We start from the raw sequence: 16,026 nt of genomic DNA, 5'->3' as shown, positions 1-16,026 counted from the left end.
ATTTAAAAATTAATCTGTCTAAAGAATTGATTCAAAATTAAGTAATACAAAAAAAATTAATTCAAAATCACTCCTTCAAAAAAATTTGAATTCCACAGTACCCTAAAAACCCCATCAAAATCAATACAAAAACATTCCCCAACTATTCCCCCACTTCACTCATACAAAAAAAATTACAACAAAAAAATTTTAAATTTTTAAATTACCTGCCACATTTAGAATTAAAATTTCAAATCGCTGCCAAAAGTTTTGTAAACCTGATTCACTCACCAAAAATGTATCCCAAATCACCACATGAAAAAAATTATTTCAAAGTCTCCATAAAAAATTAATTTTAACCCTTTCGCGCCGGCTGCAGGGACAGCATTGTCCCAGCAACTTTGAACAAATCTGCTGGAAACTTCTGGGACACATTTTTCACGCGGACTGGGTCCCATCAGTAGAGTAAAGTGTCAGAAATCGATTGAGACCACTCGCAATTTTTTCGCTCGTGTTATAGCAACACTGTGAATTATTTTTTCCGCAAAAACGTGTTTTTCAGTAAAAATGTGAAATCTGAGCAACTAGTTGGTAGTAATTAAAAATTTATTGCAATCAGAGGAAGTGATTGTGCCCGGCAACGAATTTTTATTTAAAAATGGATAGAATAAGCTACATTTTGGTATAAAAAAATTAATTTTGATTAATTTTTGAGGGAGCAAATTCAAAAACAAAAATGTGAATAAGTTTTATTCAATCATTTTTTGATATTTTTGAGCTGTTTTGGGTGTTATTTTTTCAAGAAATTGAAAAAAGCACGATTTCAGTCTGTCAGCTAGGAATGCTTTTCCGCATATTATATTCAAATTTCATCGAATTTGATGCATTACTCACAGAGAAATCCTCTGTCAAAAGAAATCGATGTCTCAATTTTAGTAAAATTTCATAAAAGCATCGATGTTTTAAAATTTCAAGATTTTATTACAAAAATTGTGATTTTTAAAATTTTTTCTCATTTGCATCCGAAATACAAATTTTTTACGTGACTTTTGTATACTGGAATGATATTCTTGGTATTGTCCCACTTGTCCCAGCAATTTTTGCAAATTTTTAACATTGATGGGACATATGCTGTCCCGGAACAAATTTTCAAAGTCCACGGCTGGGACATACGTGTTCCCACATAATATCTTGAGTGTGAGTTGAGCAAAAAATCTGTAAAAAACTTATATGTTGCTTAGAGATGCCCAAGGAACGATTTAATGTAAAAAATGAAAAAAAAAAAACATTCAGAATCACAACAAAAAAATTATTTTGTAGTCACCTCAAAAAACTTATTCAGAATTTTAATGAAGAAAAATTGTTTAATTCATTGTCAAAAAACATTTAAGAACACGAAAACACTCACGCACCTTAAAAAAATTATTTGAAATGAAAAAAATTACATCCAAAATCACAACAAAAAAGTATTTGATATCACCACAAAAAAAGCGCATTCAAAATAATGATGAAAAACATCATTTAAATCCAAATTACCTACTGGAAAAAAATTCATTTGAAATCACAAAAAACTCATTCAAAACAGTATTAAAAAAAAAGTCATTCAAATTCACTGTAGAAAAAAATTGAATTTAAAATCACCATTTTAAAAAGTTATTCAGTCGCGAAAAAATAGTCAAGTAGGTACCTATTTAATTTGTCACAAAAAATTTTATATCTGAATAAAACACTACTGAGAGGAACTGAGGGCCTGAAATTTGGTATAATATCCGCAGGGTGTCCTGGATGTGCCTGGGGGGGGGTTCAAATTTTCTATCACTCGCCACCTTTGTACAGTTTTTAAAAAGTTGAATATGAGCCCTGAAATGTAAACGGAACTGATTGTTTTTGATGAAATCGAGATTCCAATTCTCACATTGAAATGTTATTTTTTTTTTCGGAATAAGGAAGGCGGGGAATAGGCTACCACAATATTCCATCTAATTGAAAAAACTATTTCTTCAGTTGAAATTAACCGAATCATTATCGCACTACTATTGATACCTCGAGATAATTAATTATGAAACGTGAGAAAAAAATGACGTAAGCGATTCTCAAGAACGGAGACCATCGTTTTCTATAATAACTAACATAAGTAGGTATATATTCCACTCGATGATTATGAAAAATCTCGCGACCTACCTATAATCATTTAGAATCTGTTGACCGAAAAATTAACCAATAAAAAAATAAGTCAGTTTCACAAAAAACTGATTTTGTCCTGAACGATGTTCAATTCGAGTGTATTTAATTTTTCTGTAATTTTTTTCAACATTACCTCGTTTTTTTTTTTTTTTTTTTTTTTTTGAAACATTTTGATAATTGAGATATTGCACTCGAAAGTAATTTGAATTTTATCAGTACCTACCTACCTACGAATTTTCTTCGGCTTAATCAAATATACTGTCGACAGAAATTTGATTACTCGAATTGTTCGTTGTGGAAATCACCTTGAAACTTACTCCTTTTCGTACTCGTGATGCGATGTCATTTTCTTTGTAACATTATGAGATTTTAAATTTCAAAATAAGATATTGTATTCAGGTTTTCTGGTACATGCCTTTCTCAAAATTAGTGTCGTACCTAACTAAGAACCTTTTTTTTTTTTTTTTTTTGGTTGGAAAATGGAACTAGAGGTCTCTAGTCTTTTTCGATTCAAGTCTCTGTCATATCTTATTTTTCACCCTAGATTAGCATGTATAATTTTTATTTCATAAGAAATTTGGTAAAAAGATGATCCCTGTTCGTAAGCTTTATTCACCTTATATGTCTTTCAATCTCAACTTGAGACAGAAATATTCCAAAAAAAAAAGTTAGATAGGTAGGTACATTTTGTAAAATTAGAAATGTATCTACTAGTCTCGCACGAAGATGTGGCATGTGGCACGTGTCGGTTCAAATCAGTTGAAAAAGAACACGTATACGTGAGACACGCGACTGGTTCGAGTTTGACAGGGTTATACACGCGGTAAATTAATTATTGTAAAGTTATTAGATTTTCTATTGTTATATCGAGTAATTTTCAAGAAACGAGGTATGATTACTCGTCTTAAATGGATAAGCAGCTCATCACTCTCGATTTTTAAGTAAACCTATAGTCGTACTCGCGTATTGCGGCGACGAGATGAACAATGACGTGATTCGAGTTGTATGGAAAATTATCCTTGACGTGTCATTGTTGATGTGGAAGTAATATGGTTATATATATGTACACCTGATACCCATCCTTCCTATACCTATCTATACCTACCCAACAAGAGCTGTAACCTATTTTATTGAAGAATTTTTTTCGAGTTCAACGAATCGATATTGTTGTTAACTATAGCCCGAAGATATTAAATAGTTATTTTAATCGTAGTTACAAAACATTTCATTTGATTCTTTCGGCGTTCTTTTTTCATTTTCTATTTTTCAAAAGAGTCAGATTAAATTGGGCAGCGCGACTTTTCTCCTTCTTAAGTACGTTTCGCATCGGGGAAATATCGTCGACACGCTCTACTATAATTAGAACTTTTATTCGGCAGTTGTGTCGCGCTTCGCGTGAGAGGGGCTAAAAAAATGTTGATAAATCACCAAAGGGTGTTAAAGTACTCTTGTAAAGAAAACTGTAACAAAATTTAGCTGACGGACGAGAGATATGCGCGAAACCAGCACCAGCAGCAGCCGAGTCGCTGAGTTTTTTAAATTTATGGATTCCAGTTTTATACGGTTTTAATTTCGAAGATTAACTACCACGTTTATGTATCTACCGCGTACATCTCGCTCGAATAAAATTTAACCCGCCGAGTTATACGTCGAGGATTGAGGTAGATGGGAATTTTTTAAATCCTTTTTTATTGTTACGGGTTTGTTAGTTGCGAAGGGGTTAAGGGAGATAATTTGATGTGCGTGTGCGACCAAGTTGAAAACAAAACAAAAATAGACCCATTTGAATTATCGAATATTTGACGAATTGTTTCGCTACCGTATAGGTATATAAGAAGGATATTATTAAGTTGAACTCGAATCGAACAGTTGGTATTTGTTAAATATACGACCATGAAAAGGTATGCAGGTATTTGTGAAATACGACCACGAAAATTTCTCCTAGTTTTGATTTTGTTTATTGGCTTTTCGCACGGGTTTTTTCAACACGAACTAGGTCTAATTTAAAATACCTACCTGTTGAAGTACGCGTTGAAAAATTATTCCGTACTGTGTGGTAGGTATTTGCTGTGCTGACAACGAAGGTATCTCAACCGAGAGAAAATTTTTTGACCAGGACACAAAAACAATTTTATGCAGAAAAGAATCACCAAACAAAACCAGAACTTTTTAAAAATTAAAATCTAAAAATGCGAGATTTTTTGTTAACATATTTCTGGCAAAAAGCAAAACTTTTGACAATATCAGCTAAATGAAGGGCTTTTCAGCAATTTCTGGCGAAAAATCTATTCATTGAGACAATTTTTAAAAAACAGTGAGACTTTCTGGAAATTTTGGAGAAAAAACCATATCTAATTCTCGGCAATTTTTCAGCAAAAAAAATGAGACTTCTTGACGATGCAGACAAAAAGGCGATACTTTTAGCTATTTTTGGCAGAAAGCGATACTTCAACACTTCAACAACATTTTCAGTAGATCCCTATATTACCCTCTGTCTGTTGTAAACGGCCACTAAAAGAGGACCAATGAAAATCAACCTTACTCAAATTATGGAAACAACAGGAAACAGATGGGACTATGGGATCCCAGGTTGAGGTGAACCCCTGGTTAAAATAAAAATGCATGCAAATGAAAGAAAATACAAATTCAGAAACTGGAATGTAAGAGGATATGCTGCAAAGGAAGCAGAAATAAACGAAATTCTGAGCAGCAGAAATAAGCATAGACTTTGCTGTGATGTCTGAAACAAAGAAAAAAGGAAGTGGAACAATCAAATCTGGAAATTATATGTGACCCGCTCTGATGAAACCGACTGTTTTGACGAAAATTTTTTTCCAAAATAATGATGTTTAAAATGAATTTTAAGGTATCAAGTATCAGATTTTTGAGAAAAAAATATTTTTTGAAATTTTGTCAAAATGGTCAGTTTTGTCAGAGAAGGTCACATATTGTTATCTACAGCAGCATTGACAAGAAAATGAGAGCTGCAGGCAGAGTGATGTTACACATACATAATAAACACTGCAAAAACATCGACGCATACAACATAGTAGATCGTCGGTTTCCAATACAAGGGTTCTATGTCCATGTTTTTTCCCCCCAGGTTTTAAACGTTTTGGGTATGGTTATAGTAGATCTTGCAGTAGGTACTCATCAAAAAAAAAAAAAAAAATGTTGTTTGTCAAACCACTTTTTTTTTCTTTTGATGAATACCTACTTAAAAATCTACTATAACCGTACCCAAAACGTTCAAAAACAGGGGAAAAAAACATGGACATAGAACCCTTGTATTGGAAACCGACGAGATGTTGTCACTGGACTGATAAATAGGACCCTGAGAAGCAGTAAGGTGCGAAAAGAAACAAGATTGAAGGTGTACAATACCCTCGCAATACCGATGATGACTTATGGAAGCAAGGTATGAGCACTGAAGAAATCTGATATAAAAAGAATAACGGCAGCGGAGATGAAATTCATGAGTAGAACGGCAGGGATGACTCTCAGACACAGAGTCCCATCTGAGAAAATAACAGCTGATCTCAGAGTGAAGCCAGTCATGAAGAATTTTTTACAATAAATTGTCAAAATGCAGGACTTTGACAATTTTTCCAAAAAGCACGATTTTTGAGAACTATGTATAATTGGTAAAAAGTGATACTTTTTGGCAATTTTTGACAAAAATGAGATTTTTGGGGGGAAAGTGAAACATACCTACATTAGCAGAACTTCTGCTAAAAAACAAGAATTTTTGTTGAAAAGAACGACAGACAAATTTAGCAAAAGGCAGAACTGTTTGGCAATTATTGGGAAAATGTGATATTTTTTTGCAATTTACGTCAAAAAAAGTGGACTGTTTTACAACTTTTTTGGTAAAAAGTGGGATTTTTGGTAAATTATGGCAAGAAAGCTGTACCTACTTTTGAGTATTTATCTACTCAATTTCTATTTGACTAAAAAAGTGAGATTTTTTGTGAATTTTTTGCAAAAAGCAAAACATTTACAATTTTAGCAAAAGGCAGGACTTTTTGGAAATTATTGGCTAGAGGGTGATACTTTTCAGCAATTTTTGTGAAAAAAATCAACAGTTTTTTCTATGCTTGGCAATTTTTAGCTAAAGAAACATTTTGGAAAAACATGAGACTTTTTGGGATTTTTAACTTTTTTTTTTTTTTTTTTAAAACAAGAAACGAGACTGTTTGGCACCTTAAAAAAAAAAAAAAAAAAAAAAAAAAAAACAGGATTTATTACTATTTTACACATAAAGCGAGATTTTGACAGTTTTAGCGATAAGTAACCATAACGCTGAGAAAGCAGTGCAGCCGCTTAGAAAAAAAATGAAAATTGTATACCTTCGCACTATTGACATTTTCAAAATTTTTTCCATGTTTTCTTCAAGAAGTTAGGGCCGAGATTTGGAAAAATTCGCATTTCGAAAAAAAGTTGAAAAAGTAACTTTGGTTATCAAAAATTTTAGAAAGTGACCAAAAGTCAACTTTTTGAAAATTTGGTATCTTGGTTAAACACGTTTGAAGTAACCGAGTAACCTTGTTATTTTTAGCTTTCAGAAGTCAAAAGTACTGACACCCGAAAAAAACAAAAAACCAAATCCAAAAGTCGAATTCGTAAAACCAAAAATCGCTATATTTTCGTGTAAGTATTTATTGAGTTCATAGGAACCAGGAAGTCAAAACTGCCATAAGTAGATTCTCAAGATGATTTGGAGTTTGGATTCTTTCCTTTTCCAATCACATTGGAATTTTCTAGTACCTCTTCCTCCCTTCCTTTTTCCTTCAGCTGATCAAATTACTTGACTGATCAAAACACAATTTCTAAACTATTCTCGAACTATTTTGTTTTTAGTTGTTTTTTAGGTTGAATTGAAGAAAAAAAATTGATCTTACTACTCAAATCAAATTTATTCTCATATGATAAATGATAAATGACTCCAATGAAATGAAAATCCAAAAATATAACCTAGGTAAATCTGTTTTCACTCTATGCGCATTTTATAGTAAGATTTTCAAAACAGGAGTAAAAATGATTCACTTAAATTTCAGATAAGTACATATCGCACCTCGGGAGTAATAAGGTGACATCTCAAAAAAAGTTGATTTTGATGTTTTTGCATTTTTGGGGCTTGTATGAAACCCCCCTCAACCAAAAATAACACTTTGAGTTGGGTACATTATCTAGATCATGTAAAAAACCCAAATGGCCTAACTCAAAATCCCAACAACATTGCAAGTTGTTTGGAGTTATAAGGTGACATCTCAAAAAACTCCACCTTTTTTGAGCAAATTTTGTACATACAAAGTGTTAACAAACAGTTTTGATTGTTTTGAATGTTTGTCAGTTAGAAATAGTCACAAGGAGTGCATTTTTTATTGGTTTGTACCAAATGGAAAAATTTTTTTAAATTGAACACTTTTCAGAAAAATGAATTTGCACATATCATGAAATTTTAGTTTTTTGAGAAAAACTCAAAAACTAAGCACTCTAGAAAAAAACTAACGACATTATGTCGATTGGAAATTCAATTCTCTACAACTTTGTTATTATGAAATTTTTTTTGGACGCTTCCTTTCGCCTCCACATCAATTTTAATGAAAGGTTCTAACTCAAAATGTTTTCCAAACATTGAAATATTTCCTCTTTAAGATTTTATTTTTCAAAGTGTTCTTATGCTAAATGAAGGTAGGATACCAGATCTTTAAAATGAGGTGCTATTCATTCCTCACAATTAATTATAAGTTGATAAAAATAATGAATCAAGTTTTAAAAAAAAAGAAAATCACTCTCCTGTAAAATTTCATTTTTTTGAGATGTCACCTTATTACTCCCGAGGTGCGATATCTAAGTCTCCAAAGGCATTACATAACTTCTCTCCAACTCACACAGAGGCCTTCTTGTTCGACAAAATCACTTCTGCATAATACCCACGACTGTCGTAACTCTTCCATTAGACGGAAAAATTTGTCATATCGAAATATCGCAGCAGTTTTAATTTAACTCTAATAGTACATATTTTACATACTACGTAAGACGTTATTGGAAAAGCTATCAAAACCACGTACATCGGGGTCCCATTAATAGTGAAATATTACACGGTGCATTTGGCACCGTCCTTATACATAATATGACAACTAAATAGCATCCTTCCCGCTTCTGACCCCCCCCCCCCCATTCACCCAGGCATCGACGAATGGCGAATATAATGACGCAGAAAAAACGACCGGCGCTTGTACTCGTTTAGTTCATAAAAGTATTTACTATGTATAGTTCATTTAACGTACGTCAAATATTAAACGGTACGTACTTATTCATTCGTCTAGGGAAATATTATCTAAATGAAAATGTAACGGAGATTAAATTGCATTATGAGTACGAATAGGTGAATCAAAATCGCATTTCAATTACATACTCTACGAATACCAAGAGGATGGATTTATGCAGCAGCGACGATATACGTACATATTTTACTCCATTGAAAATTCTACGACTTTTAGGGTACCTAGGATGGAGAGTCAGGGGTCCTTGTGAGAGAAATTGTTGTCTTCGTTGAATGATAGTGAAGTCTCTGATATTTGCATTACTCGAGAGAAACTTTTTAAAAGCTCTCGACGTCGTAATGAGAAAAATGGTCAAGTTTGAAAAAATACCTACCTATATCTCCGTCTGGATAATATGTATATTCGTTTAGTTTAAACGGACGTTATTGTACAACTTCGAAAGCATTTGAAATGTATTTACTCAGCTCGACTGCGGGTATTGTATAGTTACTTCGAAATGTGGGGTAAATTAAAAATATGCAAATGTCGAGTAAGTAAAGCAGGTTGCGAAGTTTCGCGAACCGATGATTAATATTGGACGCTTTACAATGGTACCTACGTATAATTTTCAAACTTCATCGAGTTGGCAGGTTGCGAGTAGAACTGTGAACTCGAAGCTTTGAAAATTACCTTCGAGTCGATTATTAATTTGCAACCCTTCGTAATGTCGATTACGCAACAAGCTTTGCCTCTGCATTGGTCATTGACAGTCATACATGGAACACCAACCTGCGTCGCATCTTCCATCAATTATTATTGTATCTATATTTCCTTTATAAAATAGGCCGACTTGGATGTTTACTCGACCGGTCACGCGTCAGAGCGTGGTAATTTTTCTCTATATTTTTCCGAAGCATACGTAGGTAGATACTAGATATAGGTACTCACGTACTCGTATATTGGATGACAATCGCGAGATGACATGTCTTTTATTACGGTCGCGTTGTTTCATCTTTATCTTGGCAGCATCCCTAACCCCTCTTAGTATAGCTGAGATGAAAATTCGATTATTTATACCGGTGTTTTTTTTCTTTTTCATTTTTCTCGAGCCATAAACGCGTGCGACTGAGTGACTGCCTCACGAGATGCTGTATATATGTACCTTGCCCTGATAATACAATTGGTACAGAAGACACGTGCCAATTGGTGATCTTTCCAACATCATAACGTGTTCTGCAAAGAAACGAGATATACTCAATTTCAATTCAAAATCTGTAAACTTGTTTTTTTGCTCATGTGTACTTTTATTTTACGCAGTAATACGTACCTAGGTATAATTCTAGGAAATTGAATACAAACATGTGAGACGAGTACAGTGTGTGAAAAATATAGACAATCCGAGTATACATGGAGACGTACCTACTCCTCTTGGTAATCTGATCCAATAGCTTATGGCTTGCTTTAAAAAAATATATCCAATCAAATCTAGGTTGAAATTTTGTTCTTGTAAATCGCAGCTAAAAAACCTTGATCCTTGAAAAAAGGTTGAATAAACACGATGAAAATAAATCACTCGTTATCATCACCATCTCCCACTATCTTTGCTCTTACGTATTTTCACTCCGAAGAAGAAAAAAAAATGCCTCTCGGTACACGATGATGAGGCCTCCAATTAAAATATTATTCTACGAGATCACAAGAGTAGTAAAAACGAAGTTTAAAAAAAAAGCCAAGCTAAGCAACCCCAAACGCGGTATAATCTCTATTGAAATATTTTTTTTATTACGAAATTACCATTTTATCAATGCATTTCTCGTATTCATCTTTCATACAAACATTTAACTTTATACAGCACTGCGTACCCTTTTTTCTATATATTAATTTTCGAAAGCGCAGATAACGCGACTTGTATTTCTTTGTTTGTAATTTAAAGCTGTTCTAGTAGCTGCTAGTAGGTAGCTCTCGTATATTCGATGCAGAAAAGAAAGCTTTTTAATTCGCTTTTGCGCAACTTATCTTCCATGAATTTTAATAGGATTTAATAACTCATTTGCCTAATACCGGAATTTCATTATTATCCCGATACCATTAGCATTTCGATTCTGTTTTTTGTGTTTTTTTCGGCTAAAAGAATCGAACATTGAAAAAAAAACAACTAATCGATAAACCATCACGTCCATCGGCTTCGTCGATTATCCTTATATATATTTCGATAGCTTTATCCCAAAAAAAACACAAATCGTGTTCTCGTTTAATACTTCACTCGAGTAAAAATTGTTTATACCGAAGAAATACTTACTTCTAGTTTATATTTTATTCATCGTCTCTCAATCGACGAGAAGTTTTGAGCAAAAACCACGATAAAATTCTCTCTATCAGCTAAAAAGCTAAACACATCTGTGCGCCATCGTCACGTGTCAAATGTGAACTTTACGAGATGATATTTTTTTATGTTGAATTGGCGCGACAGCCATGTAAAAATATGGTTTCCGATCATTTTTTTTTTTTACGTTTGCTGGGAAATGAGAGCTGTTCGTGTACCTTATGTGTAGGCTTTTGGTCGATTTAGTGTTGAAAAAATGGTCTTGAAAAGAAAAAGGGTGAAGGAAGGGGGGAGAGGTTGAAAAGTCGAAACCACTAAAAGGCACTTTCAGGACACACTGCAGATGTACGTACCGAATTTTAGATCCCTAGGTCAATTTTGGGACGCTCCAGCGATATCAAAAACTGTTAGAAAAGACACGAAAATCCATTTTCTTGCAACTGGAAAAAGGTGGGAAGGAGTTGAAAAATCGAAATTCCCTAAAGGCTCATCTAGGGCACCCACCAAATGTGCATACCAAATTTCAGCCACCTAGATCAATTTTGAGGGTTGAGGGGGCGTTACAAGATTTCAATGTCAAAAAAACATGAAAAATTCTGTTTTCTCCCCTACAAATTGCTCTAGGAGATTGATTTTTGGATATGGTATGCTGTGTGAAACTTGAGATTTTCTATCGATTGGTTTTTAGTTTGAAGTTTTTGACCTTTTTCACCTCTCTCTGCTCCCTCTCAAAAATTTGGACACCCGTGAATTTTGACTCAAGGTCATTCCCACTTAAATCACTTTATTTTTGGATATGCTGTGAAACTTCAGATTTCCTGTCGATTGATTTTTAGTTTGAATTTTTTGACTTTTTTCACCTCTCTCTGCTCCCTCTCAAAAATTTGGACATCTGTGAATTTTGACTTAAGGTCGTTCCCACTTGAATCACTCAATTCGTACGCTAAACCAAGCTTAAATACTGAATTTGAGCGAATTTTGTTGAAATGCTTTCTGCTGAGATAGTTTCGTAGTCCCACAAAATTTTGAAAATGACTGAAATATAGCCCATTTACTGACCAGGTGTAATAATAACTTTGTCCGCTCATAAATAAGCACATTTCACGTTGCTAGAGTCGTTTTAATCTTAACTGCCATGTTGAACAGATATACCAACTTAGATCTACCACAATTCTCTATACACTACACATACATATCCTATATTTTAATATAAAAAAAAGATTTTAAAAAATGCTGAGGACATCTTCACATCTACAACTAGTCTGATACAACTGCGTTGACTTTAAATGTAGCATACTCCGTGTCATCATTATCACTATCCTCTGCCCCTGATAACGCATTTATTGATGCGGTTGGCTCTGTACTGGAATGTTTTGATCTGAAGTTTTTGAGTTTAACTTTACCTGAGCTCAGGCAGCATTGCTGATAATGACCATTTTTGTCACAGCTTTGACATGTGTTTTGGGTAGCTGGGAATTTACATCGAATTTGTGACATTCACAACAACAATGGATACAGTATTTTGAAGCGTCAATTGTTATCACCACATCGTTCTGTGTGGAGGGGAGTACTTTGTGTAGAGATGATGTGATGATTAATGAACATTGTAGTTGAGCTTACTTGAGTAGATTGGCTGTTTTTACAACATCATTGAATGTAGCATGTCCATCTAGATGTTTGGCAAAAATTTTTTCAAGCATTGACAAGTTGTTTATGCCAACTAGGAATTGATCTCACAACCTTTCATCCAATGTCATTCTGAATTCACATGGCACTGGTTTTTGAATGTAGGTTTTCAACAAATTGAGAGATACGTATTTTGCATATTTTTTCTGGTGGTTTGGCTAAATTTTACTCGCTATGACAGATAGTTAGTTATAGGGAGATAGTAAGAGTCAAGAAATAGCACAATTGAGTTGTAAGTGAGCTCTGTTATTGGCTTTGGATCAAAGTGATCTTTCACCATTTGGTATTGATCAGGTCCAATGCTTTTCAGTAGTAAACTGTGCTTTGCATCTATTTCATCATCTAGTCCTTATAGATTAATTTCTAGTTCAAACTGTTGTTTGTAGTAACGCCATTCCTCGGATTGGGGAGAGCATTCTGCAAAATGAAAATGTGATCTGTCACAAGAAAACCAGGTTAGCGTCCAAAACATAAATTTTATAGGACGGACATTTGAAGTTTTGAATCCATGTGTTCGGCGATCTATGATTCGTAGGTCCGTGATACTTGGACCACTTTTGGCCACAAGGGATGCCAACATAACCTGACATTTTTTTTTCAAAATCAGGGTTGCCAAAGGCCAATAATCAAAATTTCTCCAAATTGATTTTTTCGTTTTTTTTTTAAAATTTTGTGCCAACAATTTTGCGAAAACTACTAAGAATGAATTATTAATATAAAATAAAGTTATTTACTGATTTTTTTCAATTTTTTCAAAAATTTTGTTCAAGGTGAAAAGAGTTGATTTTTCCAGCTGAAGCCTCATTCAAATTTCAATAAAATGGCGCTAATCCTCCAAATGTGGGCCGATTGCCCCAAAAATTTGCATATTGACTCCCCAGAACATACTTTTCAAGAAAATCACAAAAAAAATTCAAACTTTTTTTGTAGTTGCTCTATTTTTTCAACCTTGAATTTAGGGTCAAAAGAATCGTTCACGAACGTTTTAACCACCACAGGCGGATTCTGCACACTGAGTACTACCAATATCCATAAAAAAATAAATCAATTTGTGGACACTAACCTGGTTTTCTCGTGACAGATCACAAATTTGAAATTTGTTGTTGTGTAGTAAAGGTGTTTGTCTGAAAGCGTGTTGGAATGAAGCCAGCAAAAGGCGTCTCTTCATATGTTGGTGTCTTTGGCTGCTTATTTTTGCATCTAGGGGCCATTGTCTGGTGTCTGGTGTCTTATTCGGCAACACAATTTTTTTGTAAAAAGAATTACTTTAAACATTTTCCTCATCGCCAAATGTAATAACTTTGTCCACACATAAATAAGCACATATCACGTTGCTAGAGTTTTAATCATAACTGCCATGTTGAAGAGTGATGCCAACTTACATCTACCACAATTCTCTATACGAGTATGCTACACCAGGTTTACATAAAAATGGCAAACTGCAAGATAAAAATTTGAAATTTGGTGTGGATGCTCAAGTCGATCTCCCGAACTGGTTGCAACCATTTTCCGGACAATCTGGAGCCTCCCACAGTCATTAGATTTTCTCTAGCTCACTGGAATCGCTCAAAAACGTGCTGTAATTAATTTTGTCTTTGGCAGCTGAAAATTTGATTCTGAGGTATTGGTGACATAAACTTTCAGTGAGCCAAATTTCAGCAAACTCAGAGGTGACAAAGTTCCCTTGTGAGTTGATTCCAACATCACCTGGAAAGAATTCAAAGTTGTTTTAAAAATATTTCTCAGATTTTAGGTTTGGAAAAATGATCGTTTTTGTATCTAATCCACATTAATACCTATTATGGAAAATTGAACAATTTTTTTCAAATATCCAGTTCTGTTTTGTTATATTAGTCAAAATCAACCAATCAACCAATAAAAATTATTACACCAATGTCAGAATTCTTGAAATATCTGGTACCTACCTATATTTAATCGAATTATTTTCTTGTTTGTTACAGCGTCAGGCTCAGATTCTGTGATTGGGCGCGATCAGCTCCCTCAACGAAACCACATCCAAGTCCAACACTGCCAAACTCAACAGCTAACCGGGAGTAATGCTGATTTCAACCAGTATCGAACCGGTCAGTCGAAAGATAGTGTAAGTCGCAGCCCTCCAATTACCGATTCGCATGCGAAAAAAGTGAGTATTTTGAGTCATTTTCTGTAACCAGTCTTGCACCAGATCTTTTCAATATCCCTTCATTGAAATATTACAGATGAATTAAAAGTATCGACAATTTATAATATGATCTTTCAAACATAACTTTTTCAAAAAAAAGTATATTCTTTCCTAGATATACTTTAAATTTTGAAATAAATTTGAAATTTTTTGAACTTGAAGTAAAATTAAAAATAGCAGGTTCAGCCTTTTAAATTAAATTCTGTACACAAATCTTTGAATTGGATTTCATTAGTCAACAAAATATTGAAGGGGGGATCTGAAATTGTGAATTTCCCAATAAGTACGCTTTCATGCGACAAAAATATCTCATAATTGCATATTCCTGTTAGCAAGCCTCATTTCAAGTGGAAAAAATTCACATCACATCCCAAAATACTTAGGTATAGTCGGTTTTATTAAGAAATTTGACGCTAAATTCGGCGATAAATTTCATTTCCGGACACTCTAAAACCAAACTCGATCAAAAATGTCTCCGATAATAGAATTAAATTTAAATTGGGCAGTTTTCCTTTAAGGATTGCGGGAGTCATTTCAAGGGTAACGGGAAAATTAATATTTTCCGATAATACCGAGACTTGAAAACTCGGTCGTAAAAAAATTTTAATGTTGTTTAATATTATGAACTTCGTTGTTTGAATTTTGATTGGCAACTCGAGCCCGAGCCGATTTCTAAGACACTTGTACGACTGCACTTATCGATTAATAAAAGCTTTATGGCATTTCAATCAGAAATTTATACCTTTTAACGTGGCTAGTGGCCAATAAGATAGGTATTTTCAGTATATTTACAATCCGAAAAAAAAGCACGCGTTCCAGCGGCTTTAGGTTTCCGGTACGATGAGCACGTACACGTGAATTTTTGCCAATGGTTTATTTTTCCATGTTAAGCCGAAAATTCTCAGTTAAGAATTTTGTACCTTTTTCACTCTCTCTCTCTCCGGCGAAAAAGGATTATGAACGGATACGCGTTTATATTTATCTCGACTCGGTATCTAAAAAAAGACTAAAATTCTTTTCAAAAAAAGAAGAAGAAAAAAAATGAGAGTCATTTTAATTTGAAAAATTTTTATTGTTGAGATTAAAGGACAAATTTTTATCCAGCTGGGGTATTACGTCAAAGAAGTAGGCTAAAAGGTTGTTAAAATTGATTAATCTTTGTCATAAAAAGTAACCCGACTCCGGCAAAACGTAATTTATCTAAATTAAAATCGCAAATTAAAAATTTACTCGATAAATTGGCTCGGATGATTCTTATATAAAAAGAATGTCTTAATAATGGATTAACTCCCTGCAGTAGAAAAAACAACTCTGTAATCTGCTCCTGGCTTCGTCGACTTGTTCTCTCAGGTATCTTTAGTACGTAGGCAGGTAGTAAGTTCCTATTCGAAGTATTTACAAAT

General features: G+C 33.7%; 1 protein-coding gene across 5 annotated transcripts in view; it reads left to right on the top strand.

Annotated features, from left to right (window-relative positions):
• The window catches only part of kmr (kramer), a 283,370-nt gene that overhangs the window by 251,205 nt on the left and 16,139 nt on the right, over positions 1-16,026 (top strand). For all 5 annotated transcript variants that reach the window (XM_065349682.1, XM_065349678.1, XM_065349681.1 and 2 more), the window contains one exon: positions 14,403-14,584. In XM_065349682.1, the coding sequence (XP_065205754.1) occupies positions 14,403-14,584 (182 nt within the window). The remainder of the gene's footprint in view (positions 1-14,402; positions 14,585-16,026) is intronic.

Source organism: Planococcus citri, chromosome 2 (assembly GCF_950023065.1).
Source record: "Planococcus citri chromosome 2, ihPlaCitr1.1, whole genome shotgun sequence".
Classification (NCBI taxonomy): Eukaryota; Metazoa; Arthropoda; class Insecta; order Hemiptera; family Pseudococcidae; genus Planococcus; species Planococcus citri.
This window is presented reverse-complemented; position numbering and strand designations above follow the sequence as displayed.